Source organism: Dermacentor andersoni, chromosome 6, assembly GCF_023375885.2.
Source record: "Dermacentor andersoni chromosome 6, qqDerAnde1_hic_scaffold, whole genome shotgun sequence".
In the NCBI taxonomy this organism is placed as follows: Eukaryota; Metazoa; Arthropoda; class Arachnida; order Ixodida; family Ixodidae; genus Dermacentor; species Dermacentor andersoni.
In genome coordinates this window covers 96,825,478-96,843,268 of record NC_092819.1, presented here as the reverse complement: position 1 = coordinate 96,843,268, position 17,791 = coordinate 96,825,478, and the positions used below count along the sequence as shown (strand labels likewise).

The window sequence follows — 17,791 nt, the reverse complement described above, 5'->3', positions numbered from 1 at the left end:
TTGGCTCAGGTATGGGAGAACACAGTGAAGGAATTTCGCTTGAGGAGGCTAGATGGGGCAAATGGAGAGAGTGTCTATGTTGGCAGTTACGCTTGCCGCCTTAAATCATGGGTTTGCGGCGCTTCAAATATTTCTATCTCTGCTACTAATGAACTAATTAAGAAAAGTTCTTGTGGTAGAATGCCCCCTATAGGGCACATAACTTTCAGTGTGTAACCAAAATTTGCTGTATGGCCTTGTGAGGGGCCCTTAAAGGATCCCTCAGACCCTAAAGAAACAGTCTGCTTATCTTTTCGTGAGATTTTACATGGTACTTGCATGGCACTTCAATGTATGTGTTAGGTTACCTCATGAGATGTCGGGGGCACCTATAAGAAACTGGAATAGGTCTGTGCTGGACGGAGCTGTCGTAGTACACATTTCTTCCAATAGGCAAGCATCGGGCAACTTGTTTTGAGATCGTTGCGCCCAGTGGCGTCTTCCGGCAAGGTTTTCTCCGGGTACAGTGAGTTTTTTGTGTGAAAGTAGTTTCGCACACTCCTAGTTTGTCGTGATGGCCGATTTGAGTGAACAGCGCGCGGCTATGAAATTTAGTTTCTTGCCTGGGAAAAATGCTGCAGAAACTGTTAAGATGGTAAACACTGCTTACAAGGACGGTGCTTGCTATGAAAAAAAAACTCTAGTGTACAGGTGGCCTTCTTGCTTAAAAAAATAAGAGGAAAGCATTGATTTGGGACAAATTCGTTCTAAATGTCCGTCAACTTCACGAACGGGTGAAAATGTAAAAGATTTATGCACTTGTGCTTGAAGACCGACGACGGACCATTGAAGAGCTGGAGAACCTATCTGGACCATTTTGGAGCTCGGTTCAGTGAATTTGAAAAAGAGTTGCTGTGAAGTTTGTGCCTGGAATTCAGACAGACCAGCAAAAAGATTGAGTAGAAACATGCCACGCTTTGAAAGATTAGCTTCGAAGCCACGCAGACTTTCTTTCCAAGGTTATTACTGGTGACAAGACAGGGTGCTATTCCTACCCCAAAACCAAACGTAAATCAAGCCAGTGGATAATGCCATTGTCACGTTGCCCAAAGAAAGCACATTAAACGAAGTCAAATATGAAAACCATGCTCTTTTTTTTGGGGGGGGGGGGGGGGATAGTGCACTTAGAATTCATTACACCAGATCAGACTGTTAATCAAGCTTTTTATTTAGAGGTACTGAAAAGATTATGTAACAGTCTGCAACAAAAAGCCTGATTTGTGGCACTCATGAGACTGGTTTTTCGACCACGACAACGTACCAGGTCACGTAGCCATCTCAGTGCCCCAGTTCTTGGCAAAATATAGCACTCTGTTGCCCCACGCCCCTTACTCACCTGACTTCACTCCGCGTGACTTTTTTTTTCCTCAAATGAACACGAAAGGACTACGATTTCATGACGTAGAAAAGGTGAAGAAAAAAAAAAACAAATTGCCATCGAAACACAGACAAGTATTAAAAATATTTTCAAGAAGACTCGCAGATTGGACCAAAGTGTTAAGGATAATGGAGAGTACTTTGAAGGTAATAAGGTTGTTTTGTAAGAAAAGATAAATACATAGTCTTTTAACACGTATTCCTTTTTTTTTTTTTGGCACCCCCTTGTATAATACGTGCACAGAATCAAAGCGCTAAGTTCTCCAACTATAGTCGGAGTTGCTCTGCGATTTGTACAGAACTGTGCTGTTTTGTTTGTTTACGTGTGTGGGTGAATTTTCACACCTAATATTAACCAGAGTTTCTTTTGTAATTTTCATGACAGATACGGTCTTTCTTGGAACCCTAATCTCAATGGCCACCTCTTGAGTGCCTCAGATGACCACGTGAGTTGAATGCAATACTTTATTGTGCTATGTGTTCTATGTGTGCACAAATTTTACCTCGGAAAAATGGGAAGAAATTAAGAAGCTTGGAAGTACCCATTCGCGGTAGCCAATTGCATTTTGGGTCACTTTTGCCACATGTTTGCACCTGAAAGTGTGAGGTTATAGAGGAAAACCATTAAAATTCCTCAGAAGATAAACTTTGAAAAAAAAAAAAAAAATTCTTCCTGGTCTTGGGATGAAACCCAGTACCACTGTTTTTCTGGTGTAGTCGCACAACCGAATGAGCCAACTAGGATGCTAGGAAATAGTAATAACAACAGACAGCAGTGTCTACAACTCTTTCCGGCAGAGCATAGGCCTCAAAATGCAGAATTGGATTGCAAGCACTGCCACTAGATCAAGGCATCAACAGAGTACGTATGCTAGTTCTATTCCTAAATCTCTCGGTGAAGTTCCATGCTTCATGCATTTTGATAGAGCAGCCTCAGGAACCCCACAGGAGGGATCTCTTCCTGACAGGCGCTCTTGGTCGGCCATTGGAACGTGTGGTCGGCACTCCCAATCCCCAGTCTGCCGCTAGAATGGCCTTGTTCCTAGAGAATAAAAATGTTGCTCTGTTCATGCCTCAAAAGTGCAATTGCAATTCACCAAAAGGTCGTTAAGAGTAGTATTGCACAATGTGCCATTTCGTTTTTCAGACCATTTGTCTCTGGGACATCAATGCTACTCCAAAAGAGAATAAAGTGGTTGACGCTAAAACCATCTTCACTGGACACACCGCCGTTGTTGAAGTGAGTGGGCTGTCTGCTTTTTCCGATTTGGTTAAGAAGAGGGGTTTTAGTGAATCTGTTCTCATATTGGTTGGTTCTTTCTTATCCATTGTGTGTGTGCTCAGGATGTGGCATGGCACCTTCTCCACGAGAGCCTTTTTGGATCGGTAGCAGATGACCAGAAACTGATGATGTAAGTACTTTCTAGTTTTTTTACTCTTATACAGTTCAGACAACTCATTACGCAACTTGCTGCATGCACTTCTCGTAGCGACACCTTTTCTTGTGTTATTGCTTTTCATGCTTTTCGCACTTCATCAGTCAGTGGCCAGAGGAACACTCTGCCCACATTAATTGGGATCGGCTGGTTGTGAACGGTAGATGATAAGCACAACAGAGTCTAGCGGAAGACATCAGTGCTAAATGGCGGCCCACCTCTTGACCATTGTCAGGCTGTCGCTACACAGAGATGAAAGTACCGTCCATGCATCCACTGAATCTTCATCCCCCGACAACAGAACAAAAGTCAACAACGCTGTGACAGCCGAGTGATAGCACATTCTTTTGCGACATTCATTGTCCACCACTTGAAACTGCTTGAAGTTGCTTGGGACCGTGTCATTATTTAACACTTGAATGAACAAACTCTGGATGTGCATAATGGAACTTGCACAGCAAATTGTGTCAATTGCAAATGCAGCCTTTACGACTTGGGACTTATGGCTGCGGTTTAGCTGTGGACGGCAACGAATAGATTGGCTAGGCTTCGCTAGTTTCAGTATGCGTTTGCGGCATATCAAAACCAAAAGGTCACTACCGTATTTACTCGAAAATAGGTTGAGCACAAATATAGATCGGCCTCCATATATTGTGCTGTTCAAGAAATTTAAAAAAAATTATTTGCATATGGCTCAACCCATTGGAATTTATTTATTTATTTAAACATACCTTGCAGACCCCTAGAGGCATTGTGAAGGGGGGAGAGTACACTCAAAGATTGTACAATAATTAGAATCCATATGTGTATACATATACAAAAAATACAGTGTAAGAGATGCGCTAACATACAGTAATGTGGTGTTAAAATTGTACAAAGGTCAAACTGAATGCTTTTGAACGTGAGAGGGCAGTGAACAAGAAACTTTCACAAAGTAAAATAGAATCAATAGAATTGCAGAGTGAGTGGGACATATTTGGCTTTAACAAAACAGTAGTTAAGGGATAGTAGCACAATAATAATGGGAAACTCAGGAAAAAGAATAACACATTAGGTATGTAGAGTTTGAAAAATGTGTTGTTAGAAGAGGCCGGACATTTTCCTGGTCACTCTTATTGGCACGTTAGAATCAAGTACGACCCTAAATCTGCGTTACTGTATCACCATCGGCATTTCAAGATGGCCGCCTCGTGCCCACTTTGAGCCTAGCTGCCATAGCTTCCTCCATATGCTGTTATACGTGTGCTTAGGCGTTAGTCCACCGCCTGTCTTCCCGTTTCCTGCGTTTCCCGAGTTCATCATGATGAAGCGTTTAAAAGGAAAGTGATTGTGTGTGGAGATGGACGGAAAGCAGGCCATATCATGGGTGTTCGGAGTACCCGAAGCTTGCATGTGGGACTGGCGCAAACTGAAGCAGATGGTTTTCGCCAGCAAAGCAACACAGTGGACCGAAGCAGGACGTATTCGTGACAATCCACTTTGGCGATACGAGTGCCTCGGCCCTATCTTGAAAGCGATCTGCGACGGGGACAGAGCCTGCTGCGCACTGTGTTTTTGCCACTTATGGTTCGCATTGAAGCGAGAGGCAGCTGCTGCCGCGCTTCCTCACTCCTGTGTTTTGACAGCGAGTTTCCGCGGTCATCAAGTGAGAGGTGTTCATCTTTGCTTGTGCGTGTGTGACACCATGCTTGTTTATTTAGTTAGCACTGTACTGTACGGGTATGCAGTAGTGTACAGGTGTGCATTACAATCGGTGCACATTAGAATGGAGTAAATAAGGTGATTTGCGATTTGCACGACTGCAGCTTTTACGTATGATATCGACATGCATGGGAGGGGATTTTGGTTTGTGGACTTGGCCTTTGCGGCTCCAGCTCTGTTCCACGTTGGAACTCCATTAGCTCAGTACTTTGCTAGCCTTGATCACGAATATAGGTCGATAGTTAATTATGGGTAGCATTTCTGGAAAAAAATGGTTGACCTATATTCGAATACAGTATTTCTGCTCGACTTGGTTGACAAATTAGCACGCGGTTGTGTAGTCGGAGTCCAAATTATCGCACAGCACGCTATAAGGTGTCTGAAATGTTGGTCTTCCTTATGCATTAAGTCGGGCCATTGTCATTGCTGCGAAGCTGTCTGAATAATCAAGCATGTCCTAATTATGGATGGTGACTGTACATGTCTATGCATTATTTTCCATTTCATACATGTAACAGGCAACACTGAAGGCCGGGGAGTCTTCTCTTGTTGTTGCATTCGAGACCAAAAAGTAGTGTGTCAGATAAGATATACAGTAGAGCCTCATTGATACGATCCCATTACATACAATTTCCCAGTGCCAACATTCGTGATCGAGAACCCCAAAAATGACCCAGTAGAGTTACATGTATTTTTTACTGGTTCATACGTTCCTGGAAAGCACGATTTTTCAGCACCAACGTTCAGTAAATCGTCAAACTGTGTTTGTATGTTACGCTTTCCAGCCTCTAGATCCCATGTAAACAAGAAAATGCGCAAGGCGTGTGCGGTCAAGAACAGTATATGCCACCTGCCGTGGCAGCTTCACCGCAATACTCGCCCGGCTGTCTCATGTGAAAATGCTTGCACACACGCAGTTTCTTATTCCAGTACCAGCAAATCTTCTCCAGGTTCATTGCACGCCGCATTCACACGCATCACCACCAATCTGGTTGTGATAAGCATCTTTGCCTATCTGTTTCACAGTGCGTGGTGCTGTTACAAGCGTAGTGGGGTTTTTATAGGTGATAACCCAAAGGTGCAGTTGTTCCCAGCTGTGGATGGCGATCTTATTTGTGTTCCGGCTGCTAGATCCTATGTAAGCAAAAAAAAAAAGGCGCAAGGCACGCATGGTATAGAACAGTAGTTGCATGCCACATCAATTTCCATACAATTCTCATCCGGCTGTTTAACATGAAAATGCCAGTGCGCGCTCAGTTTCTTATTCCGGTATCAGAAAATCTCCTCCCGGGTCATTGCGTGCCGCATTCACAGTTATCACCGCCAAACCTATTGCAATGTGTCTTCATCCATCTTTCTTACAGTGTGTAGTGCTGCAGGTAGTGCCGCTGTTTCCTGCCGCAAGTGGTATGATGTGAGAGTCGCATTTCATTTTGGTAGCATCTGGCGTTGCCCAGCAGCTTGATTTCGTTTCAGTTTCCCATTGCCGTCTGAAAACACTACGCAATAGAAATACAGCAAAGCGCACTTCGGGCCGCCGAAGCCCTACCAGCTCGATGCGCGCCTCGTGCCATTGTGCAATGATTTGTGCAGTGCTTTACAACGTAGATGTCAACTACAGTAGAGTGTCAAATTTTAAAATCATTTTGGATTGTATGTTTTTTCGGTTAGTACGTTTTTTCCCTGCTTCTTTTGTATTTTCAGAAAGTATTAATGAGATTCTCTTGTAGTCTACACACCATGTAATTTGACATAACATTAAGTCTCATACTTTTGCGTCACGCAATAAGAGGTCTGAAGTTATCTACCAGACCAAATGAGTGGAATGACTCATTTCTGCTACTAACGGCCAGTGCAGCACTAGCGACCAAAATATAGTACATCGCATACCGGAATCGCAAAGCTGCATAAATAATAGATATTATGTTACTTTACATTCGCAAGTTGTGGTATATGAAGTGGCTCTGTGGAAAGTGTTGCAGATCAAAAAACAACTGTTAGTTTCATTTGTCATCACTATGGTTAGAAATTTTCGCCCTTCTTTCTCCATGACTTCCTTGAATTTGCCTGTACTAAGCATCAGGAGGCATGTTGATTCTATGAAATTGCTACACCCCCATGTTCATTCATCTTGTCAACTATCTGCTGTTGATTGTGTCACATCTCAGTGTTTTTTCAACTAGAAGATGCCACAGTAACAACCTCGAGGCTTTCTTTGCACTCGCTTTCAACTTCAAACATGCACATTCCCCATGAGTTCTCGAATTCTGTTGCATGTTATCCAGCTCTGTTCTTGCACTGCTACCATGTGATTTTTAGAGGCACCCTGGTGATATTGTGCATCTCAGTACAATAACGTCAACGACCGATTTTTCGGACCCTCTAGGGAATGTAAAAACGTCCGAAAAGTCAGGCAGTCCGAAAAAATGAATGCATGCAAAAAACGCGCTTTATTTTTCTTTTTTTCTCGGATCTAGAGGTAAAGGGCTAAGTACCAGGATTCCGAAACCCTGCCAAAGCATCAGTGGAATGGCTATAAAAAAACGCATTCAAATACTCTGTATGCAGCCGACTGCCGGTTTATTATGTACATGTGCATCGTCGGGCAGCCGGTTTTATTGCTGCAGTGACTTGAAGAACTTGTTGATTGTTGTTTGGACGGCGTTCCAGTTGCATGCGATCATATTCACCTCGATCTGAGCAAGGGTCATGTCAGCACTGTACACCGATGAAAGATTCAACAGTGCTCGCGTCAACTCTGCGCTTGTAGGCGGCGCAGGCATTGGCTCCTTATTTTCAACATCGGAGTCTTCTGAATCCCCCACAGCCTGACTCCTTGCTCCATGCCGAACTCCTTGCTCACGTCAGCCTGCGATGGGTCGCTCACGACTTGCTTAGTAATGGCGGCTTTCTTCTCCACCGTTAACCGACGGTACTGCTTTCCGCGCTTCGATGCCATCGGCGAGGACGACGAAGACGGAGTGGGGGCCATCGAAGGCAAGCGAAATCCTCAAGTTGCGAACAGTGGAGTTCGCAGACGAGCGTTGAAGCACCTAGGCCTAGCGTTGCAGAGCACACTTGACACAACAGCACAACCACACACCACGCTAGCCAAAACGTGGCCTATGCAAACAAATGAAATGGCGCCGCCATGCGCCGCTCCGGAAACTCCGCCGGAGGCGGAAGCGGAAGTGCGGCGATGAACAGAGCTAACGTGGCCAGACCAAATCGGTGTGTAATGGCTAGATTTGGCTAGTTGTGGTTCAAAGCGGTGATATGCTTCGGCTGCAAGTCGATTTCCTGCTCAGGGGCGCTGCACGAGGGTCCAAAGGACCTTCCGTCGCGTCAAAAAGTCCGGAAAATTGGACGGCGGGGGGTTCGAGCGTCCGAAACTTCAGATGTCCTTATACATTGATTCTATGGGGCTCGTGGCGGTGCCGCGAAGACGTCTGAAATATCAGGCATGTCCGAAAATTTGGGCGTCCGAAAATTCAGTCATTGACTGTATACCAACACGTGTCTAAGTTTACTGTACTGCTTATTTATTCTGCTTTAGTACTTGCTTTTTCCTTTGTGCTTGTATGTACTTGTATCTCACTCCAGCAATAGCCCTGGATAGGGCTGCAGTACTTGAAAAATAAATAATAAATAAGCAGTAAATTGCATGTAGTGAAACTCCTATGGCCAGACTACTTGCACAGCTTCCACACTGTTGCATGCCAAGTATGAAATGGATTATTATATTTGTCTTGGCTCGACCGTGATTGCATTCTGCCATGCAGTGAGGTAGAGCAGTACGAGACTGGTGACTGTGAAAGTAGTTGAGCATCTTGCACTATTTGAGGTATCCTTATGCGTACTGAGTCTTTTCACGTCTTTTCAGCTGGGACACCCGCTCAAACAACACAAACAAGCCAAGCCATACAGTTGATGCGCACACAGCTGAGGTGAACTGCCTCTCTTTCAACCCCTACAGCGAGTTCATTCTGGCTACAGGCTCAGCTGACAAGGTGCGTGTGGCCATGCCTTTTTTTTTCTTCATTGAAATTATGGAAGGAAGCAAGTCAGCGTGTAATGAATGGTGGCTACTGAAGTTTGTTGAAGGGTGTACAGAATGTGAAAAGAAGAGGACGCTTGTGTGCAAGTCAAAAGAGTAGTGAGCTGACAGTCACTGTGAAATGAAAGGATGCGATTCTTGGAGTGTGGCCGTGTGCTTCCTTGATGAATGTTAGTTTAGTTAGGTGCCAGCACTTTGTGACAGCTGCAGCGTAGCATTTAATTGCCATCCAGCTAGCAAATCACTGTCTTTCATAGAACAGAAGTGTGCATACCTTCTCTCCGTCCCTTCCCTTATTTTCCTTAAAGGGCCCCCCACCAGGTGTGGCCATTTTGAGCTGACAAGCGCAGAGCATACAATGCGCACTAACGATCGTGTTTGCAAAGGATTACATAGATACTTGCCATGGCGCTCCGAGCTGGAGAGTCGATGTACATCGCACAATTGCGCCTACGTATATCGCACTGCTGTCACATCGCTCGTACCGACATGTGACTTCGAGAATTTTTCAAGGCATTATTTGTTATTTCTGTCATCTGTTGCCTCAGTAGACGAGTGAAAGTTTAGATAACTAATAAAACGCCTAAAGTCTAATGCCTGCCTAATGATTGTGTGTTCTTGGTTTACTTCGCACCGCATAAAGAGAGATACACTTCCCTTTTGCCTGCGTGTTGTGCAGTTGCACGCACGGACAATGAAAGTACACAATTTTCTAACATGCTCCAGTGCTCGATTATGCTCTGCGATCTGCTTGTTCTACTTTAGTACCATATTTACTTGCATAATCGCACTCGCATAGTGATCGCACCCCTGAATTTTGTCGTCAAAATGATTTTTTAATTTTCCTGTGTAATGATCGCACCCCGAACTTGCCGCAGCGATGTGTTGTATGCCAACTCTAGCTAATGAAGATTGCATTTACCATCTGTCGAATGCTGTCAAATGCTACACGAACGGCTCTTCAAGACATACAAAGTGGTCAGTGGAAGTGCGCAGCACCGAAAAAAAAAAGGAAATAGAGGGGCTTGTGACGTGTGCGCCACGCGATCCTCGAGGTCCAGTATGGGGGAATGTAGGGAAGGAATTTTGCTTGCGGAGGCTAGACAGGGCGAGTGGAGAGAGCATCTTGCTTGGTAGCGGAGCCCGCCTGCTGAAATCATGGGTTCGCGCCACTGAAATATTTCTCTGTTATTAATGAGCCGATTTGAAATTTTTTTTTCTGCAGAACTCTCCCTAGAGGACGTGTAGCAACTTCCACCGTATAACCAAAATTTGCTATGGGGCCTGGTGAGGGGCCCTTTAATGGGTGAGGACAAAGGTGTACATAGGCATACACAAGATGGGACAACAGTAATAGTTTAATACAAGAATGTACCAGCTATATCCTATAACTATATGAAGTATCTCTAGTTCTTCAAATAATGTGGGTCTACTAAAGCAGCTACTCACAACAGCAAATTACTGTTCTTAAACTTTCGACTGAATAATAATTGCTGCTATTCAAAGGTCATGCTGTATTGGTTTGGGAGAAATAAAAAAAAAAGACAGTCCTAGTTGTTTACACATAAGCCTTCATCAAGATATAATTCTCCTCTTGTGTCAACGTGATGCACCAATTAATTTTTCCATTGGGTGTTACAAATGGCAATGATACACATGGGGTTTCCTTTAGATTCACAGACCCACCACAGAGGCTATAGTGGCTATGATGTTCTACTGCTGATCATGAGGTTGTGGGTTGAATTCCTGGCCATAATGGTTGCATTTCGATGTGGTCAAAATTCAAAAAGCGCTTGTGTACTTATATTTAGGTGCTTGTTTAGAAACACTGTGCTGTCAAAACGTATTAATCTGGATCCCCCCACTACCATGTGTCTTACTGCCCCATTGTTGTTTTGGGGCTGCTTAACAAACGCAATGGCAAAAGCTTGAGGGACTCCAAAGCCAAATATTCCGGAAACCTCGAAGCACTTGTTTCGTGCTGAGAAAGGACCTAGTTACAGAGAATATCGTAGCTGAAGAGGTTACAGTCTTCTAGTACAATTCAGATTGCCTGCAATGAACGAGCCGTTGTGATGCTGTATGCATCATGCCAGCTTTACTGGCTGTCGATGAGTGAAATGACGGCCAAGAGCCAGCCCTACTATGTTTTGCGCAAAATGCGAAAAGCATGGCCATCAGAAACATGACATGGACGAAGCATCCTCTGCTCGTTGCTATTAGTACGAGGTCTTCAAGTCAGCGAAACATGCTCAGCACCCTGTGATACCAAAACTACCGAAACATGAGAGCGAAGGCAGCACAGGGTTGGGTAACTTCAATGAGTTCTTTTTTCTAAGAATCGAATAGAAATGGACAAGTAGCATTCCTTTTCATCTTATAATCCAATGCAATAATCTTATCAGTGGTTGAGTACTAATGACAGTCATAATGAGGCATTTAGGTCATCAGGATAGCACTAGAATATCCCAATAGTCTCAAATTGTCAGGTCGCGGGATCGAATCCTGGCCACGGCGGCCGCATTTCGATGGGGGCGAAATGCGAAAACACCCGTGTACTTAGATTTAGGTGCACGTTAAAGAACCCCAGGTGGTCAAAATTTCCGGAGTCCTCCACTACGGCGTGCCTCATAATCAGAAAGTGGTTTTGGCACGTAAAACCCCATAATTTTTTATAATTTCTTTTTGCTACATTTACCTTAAATTTACCTTAATTCATCACTTACTAAAGCTCTGTCGAGATAACATTGACACCTTAGACGTTTTAAAGCATTAATCAATAATTTAACTTGACAAAATAGTGTCCTTTAAAGAGTGCAGAAGGAACGTAAGGTTAGCTTTTTCACAACATATATATTTCTAAATGGGAAATAGAATATTTTGTGTACATAGGGCCACCATATTACATCAAGGAGGGACCTTACTTCTAGACTTTGTGAAACATACTTTAGGGATGATGCTTTTCGTTGTTGCTGTTTTTTTCAGGTCACTCAGTATTGGCACACTCTGGCACAGGATGTTCTTGCATTTTATAAACTGATGCCTTTTCATGCTTTAAATGGCTAAAAACAATGTACTTGGTGTATTGCCCCTGCTCTAATGTACTTCAATGGGGGAAAAAGAAAGGTTGTGCAGGCACCCTGTAAATGATGAATCACTCTCTTTTCAACAGACGGTGGCACTGTGGGATCTGCGGAATCTGAAGCTCAAGCTTCACTCATTCGAGTCACATAAGGACGAGATCTTCCAGGTGCAGTGGTCGCCTCACAATGAGACCATTTTGGCCTCAAGCGGCACCGATCGACGACTCCACGTCTGGGACCTCAGCAAGATCGGGGAGGAGCAGTCTGCTGAGGACGCCGAGGATGGCCCTCCAGAGCTCCTGGTTTGTTTGCTTGCTATACGTCCGTTGGGTGCAAACCCTGCTCCTGTTGCAGTCTTAGTACTCTGGTCAGAAAGCGCAGGCTTCTTGGAAGCTTAACTATTATGGTGAAGTAAAACATGATTTCTGGAACATTTGAGTTGTAAAATTTTGAGATTGAACACAAATTTTTTGGGAAAGCCTGGATTCAGATAATGAAGTACGAACATTTCTGATTTGGACCTGATGTGTGCAAACATTTTCATCCAAACATGTCTCTTTCTTTGGGTGTACTTCTTGTGACCAAATCCTAGTCATTCCAACAATGATAAGTGACTTGTTCAATGGAAAAAAGAAAAACAACAACAAATTGTCAGTTTTGCCTGAAGGGTGAAGCACTGACTGTGATAGCAAGGTTTAGCGCTGTGCTTGAACTTCTCGGACGGTGTTCTAACTACAGTACAATCCACTTATAACGATGCCACATATGATAACACATCGGTTATAACGATGAGCCGACTTAAGAGTGTCAACGTATGCATTAGGGCTATGAGAAAAAGCCCATATATAACATGTTATTCACCGCATATCAGATATAACGAGCTAACTTCTGCCTTTTTAGCAGCGTTTTCCGTGCAGCATAATCGTTAAATTTACGTTGCCAAGTTCCCCTTAACCGAGACGGGGCACAAAGTTTGCCTACGCGAGTTCCTGTCTGCTGCCATTACCGTGCAGCGCATCCCGCCTGCGAGCCGATTGCGAAAACCATGGAGAGCATGGCTTTCGTTGGCGCATTGTGCTACAAGATGGCGCCAGCTGTTTGGCGTCCGCGTCGCTGGCAAGCATCTGAGGGGGAAAAAGAAGGCAAGAAGCGAGTTGTGCCTGCCTTCCCTTTCTAGAATTTCCTCTCTTTCTCGGTAAGCGCGGAACTTAAGGTAGGTGTGCAGACAAAGCACAAAACTGCCTCGCTTGAGACAAAGCTGCAGATTTTGCAAGACTTTAAGTACGAGCTTGTGCAGTCGATGATATTGACGATTCTGGAAGCTGGGAGCGGCAAGATCATGAAGGCCATGCCAATCAATGGAAAAGGCAGGCTTTGTGTGCCAGGGCGAAACCTCCCATCTGTAAAACCAATATGTTGGAAGCCGTTGCATTACCGAACTCGTGGAGTACATCGCTAGTGGTGATAAAATAGGTGGTACTTCGGTGGAGGAGTTTCTCAGTGCAGATAGCGCTGCCTCGTTCTGTGAAAAATTTCCTACAGAGCGATCATTGTTGCGACAGATGGCGGTGTTGTGCAATGGAGGCAACGACAGCAGCAGCAGTGACGACGAGATTGACAAAGGCCTGTGTTCAACACCGACTCCGATGCTTACCCAAAGTGCACCGTCGTCGATCGAGTCGCTCGTTGATTTCGTGCACTCTAAATTATAGCCGCCAGCGTTCGCGTAGCAGTTGGACGCGACGCACACCGCAGTTGTGAACCTGAAACTTCTGTGAAAGCAAGTGCAGATTTCGGACTGTTTCAGTCTGTCTAACATTTGACACACTGTTTAGAGGTATAAATAAACATTCTATTTGACGTACTAGTTCTACGGAAACCCACAAGGTGAAGAGAAGTAATTAATGAAGGGAAAATCAGACATCCACCCGTTCGTACATCAGACATCCTCCCAGGACAAATTTTTGTTCAACTGCAAGGCTTTTCTTTCGAGGAACCTGTATGGGTTTCCTTTGTAGCAATTGCTACGAACAGGTGGATGCCTGATTTTCCCTTTATTAAACATTTTATTGTTCACTAATTTGGTCTCGGAGCTAGGAAGGTATGTTTGGCAGCTTTTTTCCGCAGTCCATATAGCGATGATCAGATTTAATGATGGGATTTCTTTTTGTTCTTGATATCATTATAAGGGGACTGCACTGTATACATGAACTGGACGTACGCGGGTGTGCCAAACTTGTAATGACATCACATTGCACAGGCGCCACTATGCTGCTATTCCGCGCCAGTAAAGTTGCATCACTTTCAGGTATGAGCACTGATATTGTTTTGCACTTTCATTAACATTTGATAGTCGGAGAAGATTTAAGATGAGACATGCGCTGTGAATGTTGTTTAATGACATGTGTTCTCGAAATTCTGAGGAATATTTTAGTCAAGTGTGTAAGACCTGGTATAAGCAACTTTAGGGATTGAAAAATCTCGCAACATTACCCGCATATCTGCCATAGACAAGCATACACAGTCAATAACCAACTTTTTGGACATGCGCAATAATTCGGACGCCTTCACGGCATTGCAACGTATCCCATTGAGGCACTGTATAAGGACTGAAATTTCAGATGCTGAAACCTGTCTCTGTCTCACTTTTGTGACTTTTTGCCGTGGTTGTAAGTCCGAAACGGCATTAATTGAAGCCACCACTGGCGCATGATCTTGCAAATGATCTTGCAACTTCAAACCACTGATCTCGCACACTGACCCTGCTGGCACCGATACCCACTACGGCAACGCTAGGCCTAGATGCTTCGACATTCACCACCAAGCGTTCTCACATGCCGATCTGCTGATAGCCATAGCCACCGTTTGAAAACCTAAGCCTACCAAGCTACTAGGCTTCCTGCTGTTTGTTTATTTATTTATTTGTGGTGCTGTGCTTTTCATTTAAAGGATTCACTGCTGTCGGCATAGGTGCCAACTACACCTTCATCATCCTCGCTGATGGCGTCGAAGTTCGAAAAGCATGGTTCCCTGAAGTCAGCCTCATCGCAATACAGTGGTGTTACGCAGTAAAGCATACTCAATATACAGTGGTGAAGCATACTAATAATGGAAAGAGGCCATTGTTGCAGGACACAGTATGTGTTAATTTATGTGCATGCACCTGCTGTCTCCTGTCACAGTATGGGCACCGATACTCCCAATAAGTGTACTGGTGAGCCTTACGAGCTATTTCGGACGTACTTCTGGCAATTTGAGTCTTCGGGGCAGTAAAAAGCTTGCATTCATTTTTTCACAATACCCAATCTTTCAAATGCTTCCGAGGCACCTTGGAAGCCCCAAAATTGGACATGGACTGTAGCGTACATAATACCTAAATGTTGGTGGCTTGGATTTTCACGTGCAGTTCATTCACGGAGGCCACACAGCCAAGATATCGGACTTTTCTTGGAATCCGAACGAGCCATGGGTCATCTGTTCAGTGTCTGAGGACAACATCATGCAGGTCTGGCAGATGGTAAGTGTCTGTAACAGTGCAGTTCAATTAAATTTGAGTTTTTATCTGTGCTCTCTGCTGAGCTGTAAAGATAGTGAAAATCTTTTTGTTGTGTACAGGTGTCCGTGTACTTGTTACATTTTGCACATGTGCTCTGCACAAGAACAGAATGATGTGAAACTTGGCATAGGTCTAATAGTTGGCCTAGCTTTTAAAGTTATCACACACAATAACTGCCCTACGTGTCTTCTTGTAAGGAATAGGTGCTTACTCTGCTTCAAATGTGTTGATACAACAGCCAACATAGCAAAGTTCACACAAATCTTGTCAATGATCGATATGTATGCTAGTTTGCTTTAAAGGAATGATTAAGTACACAGCTGAGAGCTCTGCTGGATAGGCCTAAGGATTGGACACTTTTAGCATTGTAGGGGCACGAATTGGTTGCTTTCATTGTCTTCGATGTATAGATATTTTTAAAAAATGCACTTGCATAATTACATTTCCACAAGTCCAAAGCCCAAAGATTGAGAAGTGGCATGTGCACGTAAAACCAATAAATGTCTGGGAACACGGCATTGTACATACCTCCTGCTTCCTTTTGAATATTCTTAAGCCATAAAGATAATCTGCTTTGTGATGTAAATTTATCTTGATGATTTGTTTTTTAGGCTGAGAACATCTACAACGACGAAGAGCAAGAGACCCCTGCCACTGAGCTTGAAGCATCGGCATCTTAAATTGGCTGTGGCACTGAATATTGGCTATCCAAGCCGGTGTTGCTGCTACCATCAGTGTTTAATTGTACAACTCATAATCACGTCCACCACGTTTTTTGATTATTTTCTTTTGCAAGGTTACATTGTATGGGCACTTTTTAGCTTGTTTTGTTTGGGCAGGGCTATGTTTTTTATTCATTAAGCAAAAACTTATATTATGAATTCGATGTCCGATCTGCTCGACATATGCCTTATTTTTTCACGTGTAGGTTACATTGTAAAAGGGTATAAGCGTGTAAAATATTAGCAATTCGCTGAATTTTGCAGGTTACTGGTATCTTCAGAAAGAACGGAGGGTCATTACTATTGTGGCTGGGCCCATTATCCAAAAAGTACATCAGTTTCTCCAAATCTCACTGCATTTTAAGCCTAATAAATACACTTTCTAACCAGATGTCTGTGAATTTATTTTGTTATGGTAGCATTCATATTCTTTTTTGAGGCATGTTTTGTGAAATAAACGTTCAGCAGGATGCGCAATATGTTTACGGTTGGTGTAGTAGGTGTGGCATTGTGATGGCTACATGGTGTGTGGTAAGGTGGGGATGAAGAGGCAGGACGCAACCCAAGTGTTAATTTCCAGAAGGTGTTTAGTATTTGACGCCGGGACACAGATATATTACATTGACAATGTGCATATGCCATCATAAATGCCATGTGCAATTATCTTTTTTGCTTTTCATACATGCATATATACTGTCGAAAAAGCAGTCCTGCTATCAAAGCAAACACTGGGACAGATTCAAATATCGCCTCATTATCGTGCCTTACTTTGCCCATACGGACATTCTTAGTGACAGCTTCTTTCGCTGTGTAATTGAATATTGGAATTTCTTGCCTGGTCCTACTCGTGCTCTTCCTTTAAACTTATTTTTGGTTACTATTGAATTGGTAGTTAGTATTTTGATTTGGTCTGTATTGTTCACATTACCTCTATTATTTGTCGTTCTGCTTTTCACACCCGCTCCTGCAATAGCCCAATAGGACTGCAGTATGTACAAATAAAATAAGTCAAGTTCTCAAATATTACAATTACACGAAAAACTCCCCATACAGTCTTCTGCTGATCAATATGTGCTATGTACCAGTGTTTTTCTGAGCTTGAAAGGAGGCCGCGAATACACACAAAATTGCTGTGCAACTGGTCGCTCGAGGCACTTTGCATGTATTCGTGAAAAGGTAGAAGCAACTCAAAAAGAATCCTGAAATGATGTGGGTGACAGAACACACTGGTTATGACACTTTAAGGGAGGGTGAAGGGGGGGGGGGGGGCAGGCTTCGGCATTGCTCTGACCCCCCCCCCCCCCCCGAAACCTCTGAGGGGGCTTGGGTAGGAAGGGCTCTGAATCTTTGTTGGAGATATTTTTTCTCACAAATAAGCCGGTTTCACCAATGTAACCGCAGCTGCAGTCTGTGCAGGGTATCTTATAGCTGTCTACACTCGTTCCCTAAATCTCATCTTGGCATAAAAATGACTTGCTGCTCTTGCACAGTTTTGGTGTGATCAAAGAACCCGTATGCTCCCAAAACATCTTAGTTTCCCTTTGACTTGGTCGGTGACCGCATGTTCTATCATGTGTTACCTCACCAGACAAACTTTTGTCACTCTTGACTATATAACCTAAAAAATTCTCAAAACACAACTGAAATTATTAGTTTACAAAAAATAAATATGAACTGTTAGGATATATCAATAATGCCGTCTAAGCTTGCACATTTCCGACCATGGATCATGCAGTGTTCCTGATCGTCTGCTCAGCGTTTTGGTTGCAGAAGAGAAACGCTCGTCTGCTCATTCCGTTTGGTAAACACACATGTATTTA

At 43.7% G+C, this 17,791-nt stretch overlaps 1 protein-coding gene across 1 annotated transcript in view; it reads left to right on the top strand.

Moving 5' to 3' along the window:
* Positions 1-16,362, top strand: part of Caf1-55 (chromatin assembly factor 1 p55 subunit) — a 30,153-nt gene extending 13,791 nt beyond the window's left edge. The window contains exons 7-13 of the mRNA XM_050171934.2: positions 1,802-1,862; positions 2,564-2,656; positions 2,761-2,828; positions 8,437-8,563; positions 11,783-11,995; positions 15,100-15,210; positions 15,861-16,362. Coding sequence (XP_050027891.1) covers positions 1,802-1,862; positions 2,564-2,656; positions 2,761-2,828; positions 8,437-8,563; positions 11,783-11,995; positions 15,100-15,210; positions 15,861-15,929 — 742 coding nt within the window. The 3' untranslated portion in view covers positions 15,930-16,362. The remainder of the gene's footprint in view (positions 1-1,801; positions 1,863-2,563; positions 2,657-2,760; positions 2,829-8,436; positions 8,564-11,782; positions 11,996-15,099; positions 15,211-15,860) is intronic.
* Positions 16,363-17,791: the final 1,429 nt, after the last annotated feature.